The sequence below is a fragment of the Drosophila willistoni genome (assembly GCF_018902025.1).
Source record: "Drosophila willistoni isolate 14030-0811.24 chromosome 2L unlocalized genomic scaffold, UCI_dwil_1.1 Seg168, whole genome shotgun sequence".
Taxonomy (NCBI): Eukaryota; Metazoa; Arthropoda; class Insecta; order Diptera; family Drosophilidae; genus Drosophila; species Drosophila willistoni.
This window is the reverse complement of record NW_025814047.1, coordinates 9,108,545-9,126,633: the sequence shown is the minus strand read 5'-3', so window position 1 is coordinate 9,126,633 and position 18,089 is coordinate 9,108,545. Positions and strand designations below refer to the sequence as shown.

Below are 18,089 nucleotides of genomic sequence, written 5' to 3'. Positions count from 1 at the left end.
ATTTTAAATCAATTTTTTAATTTTATTTCATAATATTGAGCATAACCCAGTTAAACTTGGTAACCTGTTTTTTTAATAAAATATTTCTGACACTAGTTAGTAACTAATTCTTTCTGTTTTAATACCATTGCAAAAAGCGTATATTAACTTTGTTAAAAAGTGTGCAATGCATAGAAGAAAGCATCTCCGAACATACATATAAAGTATATATGTACATATATTCTTGATCATCACTGCGAGACGAGTTCATAAAGCCATGTTCGTCCGTCCGTTTTGATCAGCGCAAACTTTGCTTAGACCGTTAAAGCTACAGAGCATCCGGACCTCTATATCATATAGCTCCCATACGAACGGAAAAGTCACGAACAGTTTCGGGTGACTATATAATATAGCTCCCCTAGGAACGATCGGTTGAAAACAGTGACTTTTGACAATAACTTCGTTTCTTTTTACGCAATTATCATAAAAATGTATATTTCTCTGCATATGTTAATTTAGCTAAATCTGATTAAAATCGGATTGCTATATTATATAGCTGTCATATACACAGTCGATAAAATGGCATGCTGCATGCACCAGAATGCCTCAGCGTAGGATTGTAGGCATTTCTTTTGCGAACATTAAGACTTTTTATACAAAACCTTTGTTCACATTGACGGCTATAGGTAATGGAAGAGTAAGCGGAAAACTTGCAGGGGTAAACACACTTCGGCGCGGTCGAAGTTAGTCCCGAACTTCTAATTATTATTAATACATATATGTAAATGTATCTTTCATAACAGTTATTTTAAAAACCGAAAGAACAATAACAATTATTTTAGGATAGACAAATCTAGCTTTTTTATAACGAAGTTTTCAAACACATAAGAAACGTTCCAGTAGAAGTAGGCAGTTATCGATAGTGCCTCCACTCGATGGACTTGCATCTCTAGTAGTAGGCATCGAAATATACATATGTCAAACAATTCCTCGTGTTGAAATATATATATATAAAATATATGTAAATAATATTTTGAAGCAGCAATAGTTACAATAGCAAGAAACGAACAAATTCAATAAAAATGGCAAAATCTGTAAATCCTCTGAATATTTTACGCAGCATCTACAATAATGAGTTCCAGTGGTAAATGAATAATTGTAATTTATGAATTTTACATAATCAGAATATTCGGCAATCTTTATTTTACAGGATGTTGGTGAAGAGCTTTGGCATGTTCTTCGTGGGAGTTCGGGTCGCAAAGGAATTCGTGGGCGTGGAACTGATGCCAGCTGTGGGGTCTATCTAATATAGCCAAAATGCCTAATAATCATAAATAAATTCCGGATTCGCGATGACAGTTGACTAATTTTAATCACAAAAATATATATATACAAAAACATTTGAGTGGCGAAAGCGGCTAAATTTTGCTTACAATGAGTTCCTTAATCTTAGACTCGTCCGTGTCAATTTCATGGATAAGACTGTGGGCCAATATGCTCGGGGTCATTTCACGCTGCAGGAAATTTGCTACCAACTTGCGGCTGGGCACGGCTCCGCCGTGTGCCAGAATCTCAGAGCGATATTTCTCTCCTGCCTGCCGATTGAAAGGGTTGGCCTCGAAATATGTTTGCCAGATCCAAGAGGCAATGGTCTTGGATATGAGATAGGAATAGTATTTTGCTCCATAGCCCACTAGGTGGGAGAATCGGAGCTGCCACGCTGTATTTTCCACATAGGGAAGTCCATAGTAGCGGTTTTGCACATCCTTTAAGATTTCTGTGGTGTTGCGTCCCTTACCGGCCCCTTCTCCGTGATATTCCTGATCCAGAGCTGAGTAGAACACTTGGAGCTGGGTCTCGCTGGCTGCAAATAAATGCTTCGACGCGCACAGCCTTCTCAGCATGTCTTCCGAGATGGGCTGGTGGGTCTGGAAATGGCGAGCAAACGTGCGCAGTACCCGAGGGTCGCTGGCAAAGTACTCCATTAGCACCGAGGGCACCTCGGCAAAGTCAGTAGAGCAACGTGTCCCCGTAACATGTTGGAACTCTGTGCGTGCTAACATAGAGTGCATCGCATGGCCCATCTCGTGAAATAGATTGTCCACTCGAGAAGGTGAGAGCAAAGTGGGTCCCGTCCAACGTGGCTGGGCCAAACCCAGCATAACGACGACAATGGGCAACTGGTACCCACCGCCGGGTAGTCGCTTGCCGCCTTGAATAGTAAAGTGGCAATCCTGATTAGGTTTTCCAATCCTTTCGAAAAAGTCGCAATAAATGTAGCCCAGAAGTCCTTCATTCTCGTGAACTACAGCTAGTTTGTAGATGTCACTTGCCCAGGACTCACCGGGCTCCATCTCTGTGTTCTCCAATCGAACGCCATACAAAGATTGCAGCAGATTATCGAGACCCTCCATACAGCCACCCAGCGAAAAATAGGGCAGGAACTCATTGGCTTGCGCCTCCAACGATTGACGCTTCAGTTGAGTGGTGAAATACGGAGTATCCCAAATCTCGGCTAGGGCGTTTGGCTGTCCACTTTCCTTACGCTTCATTTTGGTCATTAGGGTAAAGTCAGCTTCGGCCCGCGGACGCAGTTGGTCTGAGAGCTCATCAATAAATTCACGTACTAGTTCTGGACGTTCCATGGTACTGGCATTGAGAGCACGATGGGCGTAGGTCTCAAAGCCACAGCTCCGCGCTAACTCGTGGCGACAAAGCAACAGATCCTTTAGCAATTCTTCTTGGCTGTCCAGAGGTTGTAAATACAATCGATGGGCTGCCTCCCTCATCTGAACATTTTCGGCGTTAGTACAGAGACCCGTAATGATGACATTGTCGCCGGAAGTGGGGAAACTAGAAAGTGATTCAAATAAGATTTGCTCCGAAAGGATAATGTGGGTCTCTTACTAGTTCCTTATGGACTCCGGGACTTGTCTGCGGTGCAATGTGGTCGGTTGGGAAGCGCCATTCATAAACTTTTGACCCAATTGAAGTATATAATCGTTAAGACGAACGACGCGAAGTCTCTCCTCCTCGGGCAAATGTATTCCGCATTGTTCAAAATCAAAGAGAAACAGCTTGGCTACATGTCTGTCCACCTCGCTTGTAGGTAGAATGTCACCCTGCTCAACCACCTTACTAAGGGCCTGGTACAAAGGTTTGTGTGTGTTCAAGCTGGAACGGTGAGAAGCGCAAAGGCAGGAGATTAATACTCAATTGGCACATGCGATGACATCTTCAACACTACCTCTCAACCACTCCGCAAATACTGATACACGCCTCCTCAGCAGCCTGCATATATTTGTTTTTTGGATGGGCTATCCTAATGAATTCAGCCAAATCGGCAACTTTGCACAAAGAGTCGGAAAGTTCGTCGAAAATGTCGACAATTTTACGCCGCCTTTTGTTGGAGATTGCCTCCGCTATCAATTCCTGAGTCTTGTGCTCTACATTGTCACGCAAAAGGTAAAAGCCGTCGAAGGTCCGCAACTCAGGCATGTGGAAGAGTCCTACATCTTCACGGGTGAAATTTATTCGTTTTCCCGGGGGGGCATTGAAGGCAGTGGCCAGGGGTGACCAAGTAGACACCAACTTATGGTGACAGTAATGCTGCAGCGCTGCACTCACCGTGCTTCGGCCAAATTGCAACATCTTTGTGTATCGATCAGTCAACTACCAATTAAAATTGGGTTCAACTTGAAATTTTTATTACATATTCAATCAGCTGTTTGCTCTTTTACCTGCACAGTGGCTTCACTTTATTCGTTATCCCTCTGATTCTTTTAACTCATTAGGGTAAAACAAAAATTTAGTAGTAAAAAAAAGAATTTAATCAGAAAAGGACAAAACGGAATTAATTTATTCTAACGTATTAATTTTGCTATAAAGTTTATTGAAGCCTATTTAGCTGAAAGTTACAAAATACAAATAATCACCCTAATGCAAAATGTCAATTACTTGTCATTTATAAACATGACAAATAAGTAAGATTGGTTCATGCAAAGAAATATAGACTCAAAAAATTTTTTTTTTACTGATTTAAAACAGGTAACTGCCGCAGTCAAGTTATTCCAGTGCTTATGGTATTATTTAATTTAATAAAATTTGCCTGTTTAAAAAAATATTTTACAGACCTAGAAATATAATGTATTGACATTAATTAATGATTTAATAATAATACTATCCTTATATCTTTAATTTCTTTAAAAATTGTTTTGTTTTTATGCCGATTTCTATCATTTTAAATTAATCCTATTTTTGTTTACGCAAGTAAAAAAGTTATTTACGTCACATAATCGCATTGTAAGATTTCACGAATTGGTCCACCCTAATCAGTGTTGTTATTTTCGCCTTGTCAACTTTGGTAACACTGGCCGAGATTTCTTAGCAAATTTCCGCACAAAAATAAAGTAACATTTAAATAGTAGGTTTAGTTTATTAGCTTTAATGTTTACACGCCAGATTGAATCTTTTGTTATTTATTTCGTGAAATAAGTTTTTAAAATGGGGTTCGTCTTGTCGAAATTTCGCGTAAGTATTATACATACATATGTACATATGTATTTTTGGATAGCTTATATTTTTTTGAGGCCCCGCCGAAATTTGCATATGTATGTACATAATTTCTAATTTTAGAAAGAAAAATCGACGCAAGTCATTTTGGAGGGACTGCAGGCCCAGATCCAGGAGCTGGAGAAACATATGATCAACACCCAGGAGAAGAAACGTCGCTTCGTGGCCAACTTTGTTGGCTTCACCATTGGCGCTTACATTGTCGGCTTTGCTTTGTTTTACTTCTTCTACTTCCCGCCGACGACGCAGGGGCGCATCATGTACTTGGTGCCGCTGCTGCTCTTCCCCGTTCTGTGAGTAATGCCTAAGCGTCATCCAATTCAGTTCGATGAGGTCACAAATTGGCTAAATGTCGCCTTTCATTCTGATTGTTAGCTAATGTTGTTGTTTTAATTTTCTATTAGCATTATATTGCTGCGGCAAATGTTTACGTGGTACTTTCAGCGCAAGCTCAACAAAAATGGCGATAAGCTCTCGCAACTGAAGGAGAAGAAGAGCAAGATATTGGAGCAGGTCATGGACAAAGAGACCTATAAGGTAAATATATTTTTGACTAGTACTATATGTATTTCAGAATCATCATGCAGCCTTGCCAACATGGCATTTTGAAAATTATAAAAGTTCTCAGGGTAAAATCTTAATTTCAAGAACCAAGTTACCTTCGTCTGTCACATGCATTCTTATTGAATTCTTTGTTCATTCTTCGATTTCCGTCCGTTTTTGTGTAGTCCATTCTTACGCGGCATATAAGACTAAATAAAATCTTATCAAATACACGAATCCGTTGGAGGTCATTGCTTTCTTTCAAACGATTAGTCGATCAAATTGCAATCAATTACTTTTGTTTCTGCTAATTATTTGCTTTACTTATGAACAATATACAGTTACAGCCACATTTTTCCTTTAAAAAAATTATATTATTTAAAAACTGAAATAAAAAATACGTTAAAAGCGTTTGAAGCATTTATGACTCTCAAATTCTCAAGTATGAACTAGAATTCCTTAAGGAGCATTTATCTTAACTTCACCCAAAAATATGTTTGCCTTTTCAATGGGGGAGGATATGCAGTCGAGTTATTATTCTTATAAAACAAGAAACTCAAGTTCGGATTCCATTCATAACTGATCTCCTTTTTTTTAGTTCTTTCATACTTTTATTCTTCAGTTTCTCCATCCAAATGTAAGTTTAGATTGAACAATATAGTTCGAAAATGCTTGAAAAGAGGATCAGTATACTCGATTATCAGTTAATGTGAATTGTGTCTAAATTATAGAATCTATCATAAAAGATTGAGAGCTTAAAATAAAGTTCGGATTCCATTCAATAAAGATACTATAATTACACAGGTGAAATTAGGAACTGTATTTCAAGCAAGTGAATATTTTATAAACTGATTTCTTAATTCTTTTTCGGTTTCAGGTGGCCGTGAATCTCTTGGAACGGTTCGGTGACAAGAAGCAGAGTCGGCTTACTGGGCAGTTGGCCACACAAACTCGTGCTCAGAGCTTACAATCGTTGAATCGCACATTAACCGGCACCCCAAAGCCAAGCACTCCACAGCCGGCAGCTGCATTGGCTGCGAGGCAACAGCCACAGCGTCCTCTAACACCTTACACCAGTGCCTATCGCAACGTCAACAATAATCTAAATACTAGTGCTTTGTCGCTGACGTCCTCGTCATCAAATTTGGCGACCGGGCAAGAGCTGCGCCGGCGCACACCTTTTCCGATAACCGATGATCGATCGCGCAGTGCGCTTGACCGGTTGATGGATTTTATTGTGGGCGATACACCAAGTAATCGCTTTGGCATGATCTGCAAAGAGTGCCATGCCCATAATGGTGAGAATTGATCATTCGGGTAAATTGGTGAATATGAATATGGATTCTTCTTTCGCCTCAATTATTAGGCATGCTGCCACAAGAGGAGTATGAATATACCACATTTCGGTGTGCGTTTTGCAATGCGTTGAATCCGTCACGCAAGAAGCGACCCGTGGGTCCACTTATAATGGTTGACGCCGCTCCAGGATCCCAGACGCCATTGTCGGCACGTCGCAACGAGAGTTCTGACAGTGATTCATCATCCGATGAGGAGCGTACAAGTACTGGTAAGTCAAGTCCAGCAAAGCGATTTTGATGATCTAATTTTCGATTGTTCGTAGATAAACAGCCACTAATTCGCCGTGCCCTGCTGCCAGACTTACCAGCAACGGCAACGACTGAAAACGCCCCCGAGGCGAATGAAATAAACTCAACGACTGTTACAGAAATGGAGATCGATGAACAAACCGAAGAGGTGGAGCCGGAGCCGGAGTTGGAGCCAGAGCCAGAGTCAGAGACTGTTATCAGCAAAGCTGTAGCCGAAGAATTGGCCATTAAGTAAAAAAGCGACTTATCCTAATTTAATAGTTTAAGAAAATTTTAATCCGAATCTTGTAAGGTCACCCTAAAAAAAAAGAACTAACTCACTAGCTTAAATCTACAAGAATATATTGTTTTTTGGAAAATTGTTGAAATACAGATGAGTGGAATTGTAAACTGGAAATATGCAAATAATTTGTTGTTCGTACAACTTTCTTTTTACCACACCTCGACTACTGACTGCTAAATGTTGTTGAAGGAAATGGGTAATTAACAAACACAAAATGGCATAATAAACATTTAAAACATATAGCGCCGTTGTGGCAAAAAAAAAAATAAAAACGAAAACAGAAAAGGCAACAAAAATCGATCAGCTTACAAGCGCGAGAACAAACACATTCCCTCCTGCCCTCCCCTGCTGAACGGACAGTCAGTCTGTTCGACTGCTGGATTGAACGTGAAGCATTATGCGAACAATCAACAATTCCAATTTCGCTAGCTTTTTTTCTTTACACATTTTCCGGGCCATTGATCAAGGCTAACGAGATCTGGCTGCAACACCAGCACGAGTGGACCAAAGTAAAGCCACCTACAAAGCCGCGCCCGCGCACATTCCTCGCCTGGCGGCGGCTGCGTCCCACAAATTATAAGAATTAAACTAAATCTGTTACACCGTTGCCAACAATTGGGCATGGTCTCTCCATTACCCACATGTGTGGTGTGTGATTGTCTATATCTATGTATACATATATATTTTTATGTCTTGTGCTTGGCCCGGAGGGGGCTCTGATTAGCTCATAATTTGTGTGGCATTTTTCTTTTCGCCTTGTAATTGAATTTCACAACCCATAACTCTGGGGGTCTCCGATCTCTGACGTAAGTCTTGGCGCCGTTAACCAGCCAGGCTCATGCTCAAGCTCCAGCCCAGGAAGTGTTGGTGCGTAAGGTGGTGCTGGCTGGCATTGACATGCGTGTGTATATGTACATACATATGTATGTATGAATATTCGAGTGTGGGTATATAACGGGTATTTCACTTTGTAATCTTAGAATATTACCATATTGAACAAGTTAATCACAGTGCGACTAGGGCTGGATAAATAAAGTGCCGATTCGAAATTGGCAACAAATTTAAAGAAAGAAATTAACCCATCACAGGATATTTTCATCCTTACTGAACTTTCCTTTCACTTTACAAGCATTAAATTAAGAGAAAAATCCTTAAATGCGCACTGTAAGGAATTTATTGAATGGAATAAATCAATTTGAGTGAAAAGCGGATGTAGGACTAAATTTAATTCACAAACACAGTCTTCCACGGTTGGTTATAAAGGAAACCTTGAAAAATAAAGAAAGCGGATCGATTTTAGTCAAATGTTTCGGGCAACATTAAATTAGCCTTTATTTTATCTGTAACCTTTAATACTATGCATTTTATTTAAATATTTTTGAATGATTTCAACTCCATTTGTTTTTTTGAAAACAATGGAATCACGTCTGTCCTTTGATAGGTCACCATCAAGGATCCCAATAGTTATGCAGTTGGAGATCTTTGTAAGAAATAAACCAATTTTGATGTTCGAATTGAATCTCAAATTGGTAATATCTGAATTGGATGTACTGTGTGTGTAGCCCTAGTTTTTGAGAAGTTTTAGAATTGCACCTTAAGTCACCTCTCGAATGTTTGCATTGAAATCTAGTGCAAGTTCGCTGCACTGAAACCAGTTTCAGAGTTTTGTCCCCGCCCCAACGCTCCCCTTTTGTCATTTGGCTGTGACTGTGACTGAATTGGTATTGGTCTTGATATGGTCGAAAACCTTCCGGGCAGGCGGCGTGTATAGTGTATAGTGGATGGCAACGTCAACGATATGTGGCCTGGACCTGGAGCTTGGGGCATGGCAATGGACAAAAACAATGACCAAAAAATATGGTAAAATGGAGAGTGATTCATGAAGAGAAGGCAAGGGCCGGCCGGCGGTTGTAGTACCAAGTGGAAACAAATGGCCATATGGGAGTTAGACGCCAACGCGTTTGCCAAGAGACAAAGATTTTACTTCGGTTGGAGTTTCTGAGTCGTGTGTTTTGGCCAAAATGCAAGTCGGGGGCTTAGTTCATTGCTAATGACGGCATACCTGTAACTTGATCTCTGTATAAATGCAAGTCCGTCCGCTTGCCCGATATGTCCAACCCCGTTCGATTTATTTGTTCGCGCGCTCCACAACAAAGAGCTAGAGTCTAATAATAATCTGTTGGGCCAATCAAGAAAAATATGCGCGAGATCAGTCAGCAGCAGCAGCAGCAGCAGCAGCGGCAGCAACAAAAACAACAGCAACAAATGCACTTAGTGTTGCTGTTGCTGTTGCCGTTGCCGTTGAAAGTGAAACCGACTGAGAGACCGATTCGACTGGGACAGCTACTCGGGTTCTAAGCACCAGCTCTAGCTGCGCTGCTATATAAGCTTGATGACTGAGCCATGGTAAAACAGTGCAGCATTGACCAGGAATCCAATTGGAAGTTTATTGCCTACGACTTTATAGTCCAATTTGGTCCAAAGGATTACCCACCCACCCTCAACACCCACAAACATTCACACCCACACACATCCACATAGCCAAGAAGATGTTCTTCAAGTTGGTAAGTGGACACTTCATGGACTATTACACATGGATAACAAACCCTTGCGTCCCCTTTTCAGCTCCTGTTCGTCTCCTGCCTGGCATTGACTTTGGCCAAGCCACAGCATCAGCAAGCTGCCCAGTATCCAGCTGGTGTGAATCCACAGGATTGTCCCGGCTTCCCCATCTGTGATAATGCCCGTTTGCACAATCCCCAGGCGCACAACCAATGGCAACCGCAGCCACAGTGGCAACAGCCCCAGCCTCAGTGGCAGCAACCTCAGCAGCAATGGCAGCCCCAGCCACAGTGGCAACAGCCCCAACAGCAGTGGCAACCACAGCCATCCTGGAATGCGGCTCCTGCTCCATCCGCTGGCGGCGACAAGTATCCAGCTGGCATCAATCCCCAGACTTGCCCCAATTATCCTTATTGTGATGTGAATGCTGGTCATGCTGGTGCACCCGTCGCTGCTCCTCCACTACCCGGCTGGACAGAGCGTCTCTACCCTGCTGGTGTTTCTCCCCATCAGTGCCCCAACTTCCCCTATTGCCAATAAGCTTGGCATCCACTACCACACTCATTCCCCCTCCCATTCCCATTTAAGAACCTGTTGCAGGCTCATTAATTGAACAATCTTTTTGTGTGTTGTTGGCGACAAATAAAAGCAAAATGTTGGTCTAATAATTTGAGTTTTTATTAACACTATTTCCAAAGGAGAATATAGTAACTAAAGTTGGATTTGCTTATTGAGAATCTCTGTCGAATTTCAAAGGCATTCAAAATGTTGTGACGTGGTTTCTGGTCTAGTGCTATGGACTCTTCGTCATGCAGCTAGAATGCAGACCGAACGAGTTCCGCTGCTTGGAAGAAGGAGTGGACATTGTGTGGACACCAAGCATTCACTTGCGGTTGACCCTCATTTGCAAAAGCATTTGTGAAAGTCGTTCTTGCAAAACTCCCAACTTAATTGCCGCCTTTTGGTCGAGCCAAGGTCAAGTGCAACTGGAAATTATAATTTCGCAAAACGACTGGTTAATTACATGGCCCAAACCCAGGGGGAAAGGCAGACATTGCCTTCATATATTCATATATGGTACAATCGAAAAATCATTTTATTTACATAATTTTTTTGTTTTTTTTTTAATTTTATTTATGTTTTTGTACAATATTTACAGATCAGAATGGAGGGGACAAGGAGGGCGGAAGCTTATAGCCAGCCGTGTCCATGACCATGGCTCCACCCCTTGTGGAAATCGTGATGATCCTCGTAGACGTGATGAACTGGAATCTCCTCATGGTGCACATGATGAACTGGCACCGGGATCTCCTCGTGGTGGACATGATGCACTGGCACCTCTTTGTAAATGGGCACGGGAACGTGTTTCACCACTGGCACATGAACTTTCTGGACATGATGATGGTGCACTGTGTGAACCTTGTAGGGCACATGAATTGTATGATGTTCACTAAGCAGGGGAAAGCAAACGAAAGTCAGATAAGCGCTGCCAAGAAATTAACTGGAGGACACATAATTGGCACAAAATGTTTGTCTATTAGCTAATCGGGCGGATTGAACTCGCTGTGGATGGTTTCGTTTGGTTAGTTGGCAGGAGACCCAGACCCGGACAACAACAACAACAACAACACCAACCACAACGATAAATACAACGTCAATGTGCGGAATTTTTAATTAGGCCTTTGCAATTAAAAAAAACATGAAATTAAATGAATTAAATGCCAATGCGCCAAGTAGTTGGCTTGTGTGAAATTCCTATGGCTAATCATTGCTTCGCATTGCCAACAAATCGAAGTAAGTTCAATGGTAATTGAACTCGAATCGAATCGAATCGAGTCGAGTCGAGCCGGCTTCCATAGGTTAGGGCTTGAGTTTAAGTGCTTTGATTACTTCATTTCGCTGGTAATTGAACGAGTATTATCGCAATATAAAACCAATATCGTTTAAAAAGCCATACGAATGCTTGTTAGAGATTATAAAGCAGTTTGCATAATGCACACTAGACAGGAAATGTATTCCGTATATAGACAAGTATTTACGACTTTAAGAAACAACTCACTGTTTGCCAAAGAATCCAGGACTAGGTGCAGAGTAGGCCACAGCGAACAGAGCCACAAATACCTGAAAGTAAATTATGTTCAATTAAATATTAATCAAGGAACAACTATCTTAAGAACTAATGACCGATAAACACGTCGACTAAGTCCTAGCAAAAGTTGGAAAATCCCATAGACATATGTAGTTTATGCTACGGAGATGCAAGTTTTAGATTTGCAGACGTAAATCCATAGTGTTAGTGTAATACTTTCACTTTTTAACTTAATGCTTTGCTAGACAGGATTATGACACATCAATCGATCCCGGAGTGTACAGTTGACGGAAAAGACTCCTTTCGATCTGAAAGTTGTCATCCGATTTGAACGAATTGTAACACTGAGTAACCGATACACACACACACTAGACGAAAGTTCATTCCGATCACGGCGTTTATCACTTTCAATTATCCTTGTGATGTGTTCACTTACAAAAATGTTCAAGGCGTTCATATTTGGTCTTTTTTTTCGGATATTGAGGAGGGGATTTGCCTGAAATTTGTTTCTGCTGCCAATGTTGTCCACCGTTGACTGATAATCAAAGGCTGGCGACTCATCTGTTTTATACCCAATCCCAATGCAGCCAAAAGCCAATTCGCAGACCACAGACAATACGTGAGCCACACAATAACAACAACAGCAATAACAACAACAACAACAACAACAGAGGAGAGAAATGTTAACTCTTCGAATGCTGGCAATGTATGTAATGTTAACGGTTTTACGACTCTCTGTCTCTCTGTTGTTGCCATCACGTTAGCTCCGACGTCGTGAGTGTGGGTATCCACTGTCCAATGGTCACCACTGTCCACGCATCGCTTGCTGGAAATGTCCAACTTTGAGGTCTTACCTGACAATCGAACTTTGACTGACCCCGGATGGTGATAATGTAGTGCAGATATTTTAAAGTCTTCTTTTTTTTTTGTTTTGTTTTGTCTTTTGTGTAATATAATAGCCGAATGACATTAATTTCATAATCGCAATTGTTGTCGTCTTTTTAGTCAACTTGCAGAGTCTTCTGTTGCTGTTGGAGTAGTCGAGTGGTTGTGGGATGAGGGCTGGGGAGGGGTGGGGACGATCATTTCCAAGTGAATGATCAAGTAGCACATATTAATATTATTTATGATTATTACTATTGAACAGATCGTTTAGCTAAGGCGGCCTTCGGAGAGACGAGACTTGTCACTAAAACTAAGTAAGAAGTGAACGTGAGGGCCAAAATTGGCTCGCCTGCTCATCCTCCTCCTCCTCCTTGTACTTCTTAAGTTCAAGTTCCAGTTTTAGTTGAAGTGTTTTGCCTCCTTTCTCATATCGGACAGTAGACATCTCACTTCTTTGACGCAAAAACGACCTTGAATCGTGGTGTGGCGTTTGCTGTCCAATTAAATGGGTCATCATTAAACACAGATCACGTACGATCCAAAAACAAGTAACGGAAATTTGCAATAAAACGCATTTTGGGCAATTACTTAACAATTGCCGTAGATATGTATATATACATATGTATATAATGTATGTATGTATGTATGTCTAATCACAACATGCATCACACGATTTGTTTTAGTTATAGATTCGTTTGGCTCTCCCAAAAACCCAAAAGAAAAAAGATGACTTCGTTTGCCCTGACATAACATTAGGCATGGGCATGGGAATGTTGCAATAGTGCCTAGATTCCACCTGGTAACTGCAGGTAAGTGCAGGTGCAGCAGCAGCAGCAACAGACCTGAACCTGCCTCATATTTATAGACAGTCATATGTGAGCTATTTTTCAGTTAGGAACCTCGCCAATTGGATATCTCACCACAAATTGCCCGGTTAGGCTTGCATAATGGTTAATTTGTTGGCTTTGTGATAAATATAACATGGAGACATCGCTCTCCATGCGTGCAGCCTAGTAGCACTAAAACACAATAAGCCCCCCGGGTCTGTGGGGGACGGTCTATTGGAGTCTAGTCTGGAGATTATTATTTAGTTAGTTTAGTTTTTTTACTATACTTACTAACTTTCATTTTCCATGAACACCGGCTAGCAATTCCGAAATTGCCAAGCAACCGACGAATGCAAATACTTCCTGCTAGGCGGGTTTTGATTTCCACGAATATGGAACAGACCGAATGGATTCACTTACCTCATATCTCCTCATTCATAGCTTTCGGGACTCGGTCATTGGGGCTGTGGTGTCTGCGTCATGTAAACATTTGTTTCCAATGCAGATGGCTGATCTCAGCATCAGCTGGTCCAAAGATTTTGATTGGTGACTCTGGTCGAGGGGGCGAAACGGCCGTGGGGGGCGTGTTTAATGATCTATAACGACATCAAGTGCTTTGCTGGATATGTATTATGCATAATATGCTGATCTGCGCAAGGGGGCAACAGACGGAGTCAATTGAGTTAACATGATTGAACGCAATTCGCTAAGAGTTTTACTCAAATCGTTTATGATAAGAAGGAAATGAATGACATGGAAAACCGGCTTTCCATGGGAGACTGCTAAAACGTTCCACAGAGATTGATATTGCCATGTTGGTGAATTACCCATAAATAAATATATCAATCATGATAAATGCTTCTACATAAATCCCCGAATTTGTATTCAATTTGTCAGAAGAAATTGAACAAATTTATAGATTTTGTGTAGCATATGTGAAAAGATTTTTTTCGTTTAAATTGTTTAAGATAATTTTAAACTAACAACTAATATTTAAAACGGAATAGGATAGGAAAACTGTTACTAACATTTTCAGGACATCCCCAAAAATCCTTTTAGAGTTTCGTTTTTGTGTGATTCACATAATTTATTTTATTTTTAACTGATAACAAGTGCACTTTTCGTTCTTTTATCAAATGAGCTATATTATTTAGATCGATTTTAAAGGTTTATTAAGTCCGTAACTTTTTAATATTTATGAATATTTATTCAAATAATACAGAAATACATATGTATTTGATTTGTCCCTGCTCATTTTGTATCTGGTCATATTTGCTAACTACTATTTGTTTGAATAGTATTTTTATGTTTTTATAAAAATCACAGAATATAATAATAACAAAAATTTCGTCTTTAGAAGAGAATTGTTTAATTTCAAGTAAATGGTTTTCGATTTTAGATCTCTATATTAATGTGTTTTAGAAATAATTTCAGCCATAATTTAATTTCAAGGGCTGTGATTGCAACATTTAATTGCATGATTTTTGGGTTGCAACATTTAATTGCTTCTGTCATTCTTGATATTCCAAAATATTTAACAGAATCGCTTTGGCTGATTTAATAGATATTTGCCACATCAATCAATATTATCTTATACTCTACCTCTATTAAGCCCATCTAATGCCTTAGGGATAAAATTAATTAAATGTGTAGGCCAATTTGGGATAGTCTTTCCTTCCTCCTAAATGAGGAAATTTGTTCCGTTATATACGGCGAAAATGTTGTATTTTTATTAAAACATTTCATTATATATTTTTTTGGAAAAATTCCTTTGTGCAATTTTTTTTTTAAATTTAAAAAATTGAGTATCCCATCTCCTTTGTCCCTTATAAATTTGTTCTCCTAGTGTAGAATTTTTTTTTTAAATTTTTTGTGTTACTTATTTCTTAGCTACAAGTAAAAAAACAAAAAAAAAATGTAATTATTCGATTATGCCAAATTTTTAAGAACTACAGCAAAGTCAGAAAAATATTAACACTTGGGCGGATCGATTCAATAATTAAATCTTTACGATATAGTCATTCGATCTGATGAGGCTAAGTCTTTAATAAATACTTATATTGAACTAATAAATGTTGAATTTTAAATGAATCACGTCGAAAAAACTAAGCTATTCAGCAAATACTCGACTGATGTATCCTGTGAAGCTGATTAAAATATATATATTTATGAGGAGACCCTTTGATCTATACTTTTTGATATTCCTTTTTTGGCTAGAGTATTAAAAAACAATCATTTTCAGCCAGAAGATGCTTAAACTTACTCTCTGTAAATTACCGAAAAAACTTTGTTAAGGAATAAGAAATTATTATTATACAGAAATGGAAATGGGAAGGTTTAAAAACATACTGCTCATTCGTTCTCCTACCAATTTTTAAAAGTAGAGTTCCGAAAAATTCATAACACAGTGCCGCTCAACTGAATAGGTTTGACTTTATTTTTGTATCTCTATTAGAAGCACTTTGATTTAAGCAAAGTAAATTTTATTGTATAAAAAATAAATTTTTTACGAAATAGCAAATATTTTTCAGTTTTGTTTTAATTTCATTTTTATTATTTTTCTCAGAAACAGAAATAAAAAACTCTATATTTTTTGTTGTCTTAACTAAAAAAGCGTTTGCGTGATAAAAAAGATTTTAAATCTTTTGTTTCCTAAAATTTATAGCCCCTGGCCCACTGCTATCAGTTTTTTGTATGTGATATATTATATAGATATCCTATTTTAAGATTGCTTAATCTAACTCGTCTCAATCTAGATATTAAGTGGTTTTTGTTTTTATAAATTTCAATTTGCTAAACTTCGCTCTTATGGATTACACAGTGAAAATCGTTGAAACTTGGATATTAAAAGGTATAAAAGTGCCAAATTTAAGTGCCTTAGTTAAAAAATTCGGGTGATAATAGTTTTTTATTTCAAATTAAGTATCCGGAAGAGGGCGTGGTTAAATAACCTTAATCACAAACAACATACCAAACTTGGTGGCTCTAACTTTAATAGTTTCCCATATCTACGTGTTCCATACTGCCTGTATAATGGACGGACAGACTGATGGACATGACTGGATCCTATATAAATTAAGGCTTCGAAAAAATTTAATTAGTATCCTTGAATCGTCCTGATGATCAAGAACACTTATCTACTTTATTTAGCCTAAGATGCTTGAGCAAAAGTATAAAAACTGGAATTTAGTTGATTGATCGATATGATCTCCGATCACTTGAATTTGATTCAATGAAGTGCCTAACAATGTTCTCTTGGACAAGAAATTGAAGAAGTTGATTTTAAAACGTTTTGTGAATTTCGAATGGAGTCGTGGTTTACGTGTTATCAGTTAGCGTTTTACTGTTTGCTTCCGACTTACTTACTAGCCCAAAACTGTCAATCACCTTTGACTGAAAATTTATATGCAGCATAACAGATATCGGATCGCACAAACATATTGCTCAGCCAATCGATGGATTGGGTATTACATGATGAACGAACGATTCCTGGCGACAACTCTACGCCCTCTACTCGTAACTCTACCCACTTTGATCTACACATACTATGTTTGTATATACATATATACATAGGTTGTTTTTTTTTGTTTCTTAGACACGCGTTGTATATTGAAATTTTCACGCTATCCAGCTTAAAATCAAAGAAAAACGTGATGGTAATATTTTTCCCACTTGGCAGGCTTAAAGCGTCCGCCAAAATGCCAATCGTCTGGTGAATTTTGAATGAATTTTTTCTTTGATGCGATTTTTGATAGGGCCAAAAAAGCAAAAGGCGGCGAGGGCATGCATTTTGTATACCTGTGTGTGTGTATAGGTACATATATTTTTACAGGTGAATTTGGAGCAGCCTCCAAATGCAAACGCACATTAAAAATTTGATTGTGCAACAAATATCGGCAAATAGCATTTGCAATTTGGTAATCTTTTGTTCGCTTGAAGGGGGACCGACCAGGTGTGGCGTCCGATTCTGAGCCGAATTCTCAGGTAGCTGCACCTTGAATAAATTCTTCTTAATTCCTGATATGCAAATTAGGCGGAAGACCAATACTAGGCAGGCAGGCAATGAGATCAGCTCAATTTTTGGAGAATCGAGGAGCTGCCTCTGCTGGCGTGCTCCTCTGCTACTGCTGCTGCTGCTGCCAAGCCGAGGCGCTGGAGAAGAACAGCCCCGGCCTGAATTAGACGACGCTGGCAACCATGACAAGGTCGCAGCACTTAAAGGTGTCGCCAATTATGAATCTTTGCCTCTCCCCCTCTCCGCCCTTTAAATTAAACAAACTATTTTGTTTCGTTTTATTTCTTCTCTTTTTTCTGTTTTTGGCTTTTTGGATGTGTGTGTTTGTGTGTTTCTTGTGAAAACTTGCACTAATTAACGCTTCAGCAGCTGCCAAATTTTCAAATTTCAAGTGCAGTCCGTTAAATTTTGAATTTCATTTGCCTAACAAAGCGTAAAAGCCGTATGATTATGGCCATTTCTCTCTTTAGACTTCTTGCAGGTGGTTCTAATTCAAGTGCTCCACAAAGTTCTATGAGCAAAGAACAATTCAGCGACGTGTCTAATTGCGATAACAATGATCCAATGATCAGACTGACTTTTCAATACCCTATCCAAAAAGGGTTTCCTCGTGATTTAAACAAATGACATATAAGATAAATTTGTTGTTAAACTTCAGTTAAGTCATGGTTTATGTTATTTCAGAATGATTTCAAGTTAGATCTAAGAGATCTTAAAGCACATTTCA

General features: G+C 39.3%; 5 protein-coding genes across 5 annotated transcripts; 3 read left to right on the top strand and 2 right to left on the bottom strand.

The window, feature by feature from the left end:
- Positions 1-966: 966 nt before the first annotated feature.
- On the top strand, positions 967-1,379 carry LOC6652526. Its single transcript, XM_002074674.4, has 2 exons — positions 967-1,123; positions 1,190-1,379. Exons 1-2 carry the CDS (start codon positions 1,062-1,064, stop codon positions 1,284-1,286), a joined length of 159 nt encoding a protein of 52 aa, XP_002074710.1. The 5' UTR covers positions 967-1,061; the 3' UTR covers positions 1,287-1,379.
- Positions 1,326-3,903, bottom strand: LOC6652527 (mitochondrial intermediate peptidase). Its single transcript, XM_002074675.4, has 4 exons — positions 3,720-3,903; positions 3,227-3,651; positions 2,887-3,153; positions 1,326-2,832 (listed from the first exon to the last, which is right to left on the bottom strand). Exons 2-4 carry the CDS (start codon positions 3,628-3,630, stop codon positions 1,398-1,400), a joined length of 2,106 nt encoding a protein of 701 aa, XP_002074711.1. The 5' UTR covers positions 3,631-3,651; positions 3,720-3,903; the 3' UTR covers positions 1,326-1,397.
- Positions 3,904-4,332: 429 nt separating this feature from the next.
- Positions 4,333-7,098, top strand: LOC6652528 (endoplasmic reticulum junction formation protein lunapark-A). Its single transcript, XM_002074676.4, has 6 exons — positions 4,333-4,509; positions 4,615-4,844; positions 4,956-5,088; positions 5,972-6,392; positions 6,461-6,661; positions 6,716-7,098. Exons 1-6 carry the CDS (start codon positions 4,483-4,485, stop codon positions 6,934-6,936), a joined length of 1,233 nt encoding a protein of 410 aa, XP_002074712.1. The 5' UTR covers positions 4,333-4,482; the 3' UTR covers positions 6,937-7,098.
- Positions 7,099-9,260: 2,162 nt separating this feature from the next.
- On the top strand, positions 9,261-10,199 carry LOC6652529 (cuticle protein 1). The gene is made up of 2 exons (XM_002074677.4): positions 9,261-9,548; positions 9,610-10,199. Exons 1-2 carry the CDS (start codon positions 9,534-9,536, stop codon positions 10,084-10,086), a joined length of 492 nt encoding a protein of 163 aa, XP_002074713.1. The 5' UTR covers positions 9,261-9,533; the 3' UTR covers positions 10,087-10,199.
- A 476-nt stretch (positions 10,200-10,675) lies between these two features.
- On the bottom strand, positions 10,676-12,253 carry LOC6652512 (histidine-rich glycoprotein). The gene is made up of 3 exons (XM_002074678.3): positions 12,072-12,253; positions 11,606-11,667; positions 10,676-10,996 (listed from the first exon to the last, which is right to left on the bottom strand). Exons 1-3 carry the CDS (start codon positions 12,090-12,092, stop codon positions 10,738-10,740), a joined length of 342 nt encoding a protein of 113 aa, XP_002074714.1. The 5' UTR covers positions 12,093-12,253; the 3' UTR covers positions 10,676-10,737.
- Positions 12,254-18,089: the final 5,836 nt, after the last annotated feature.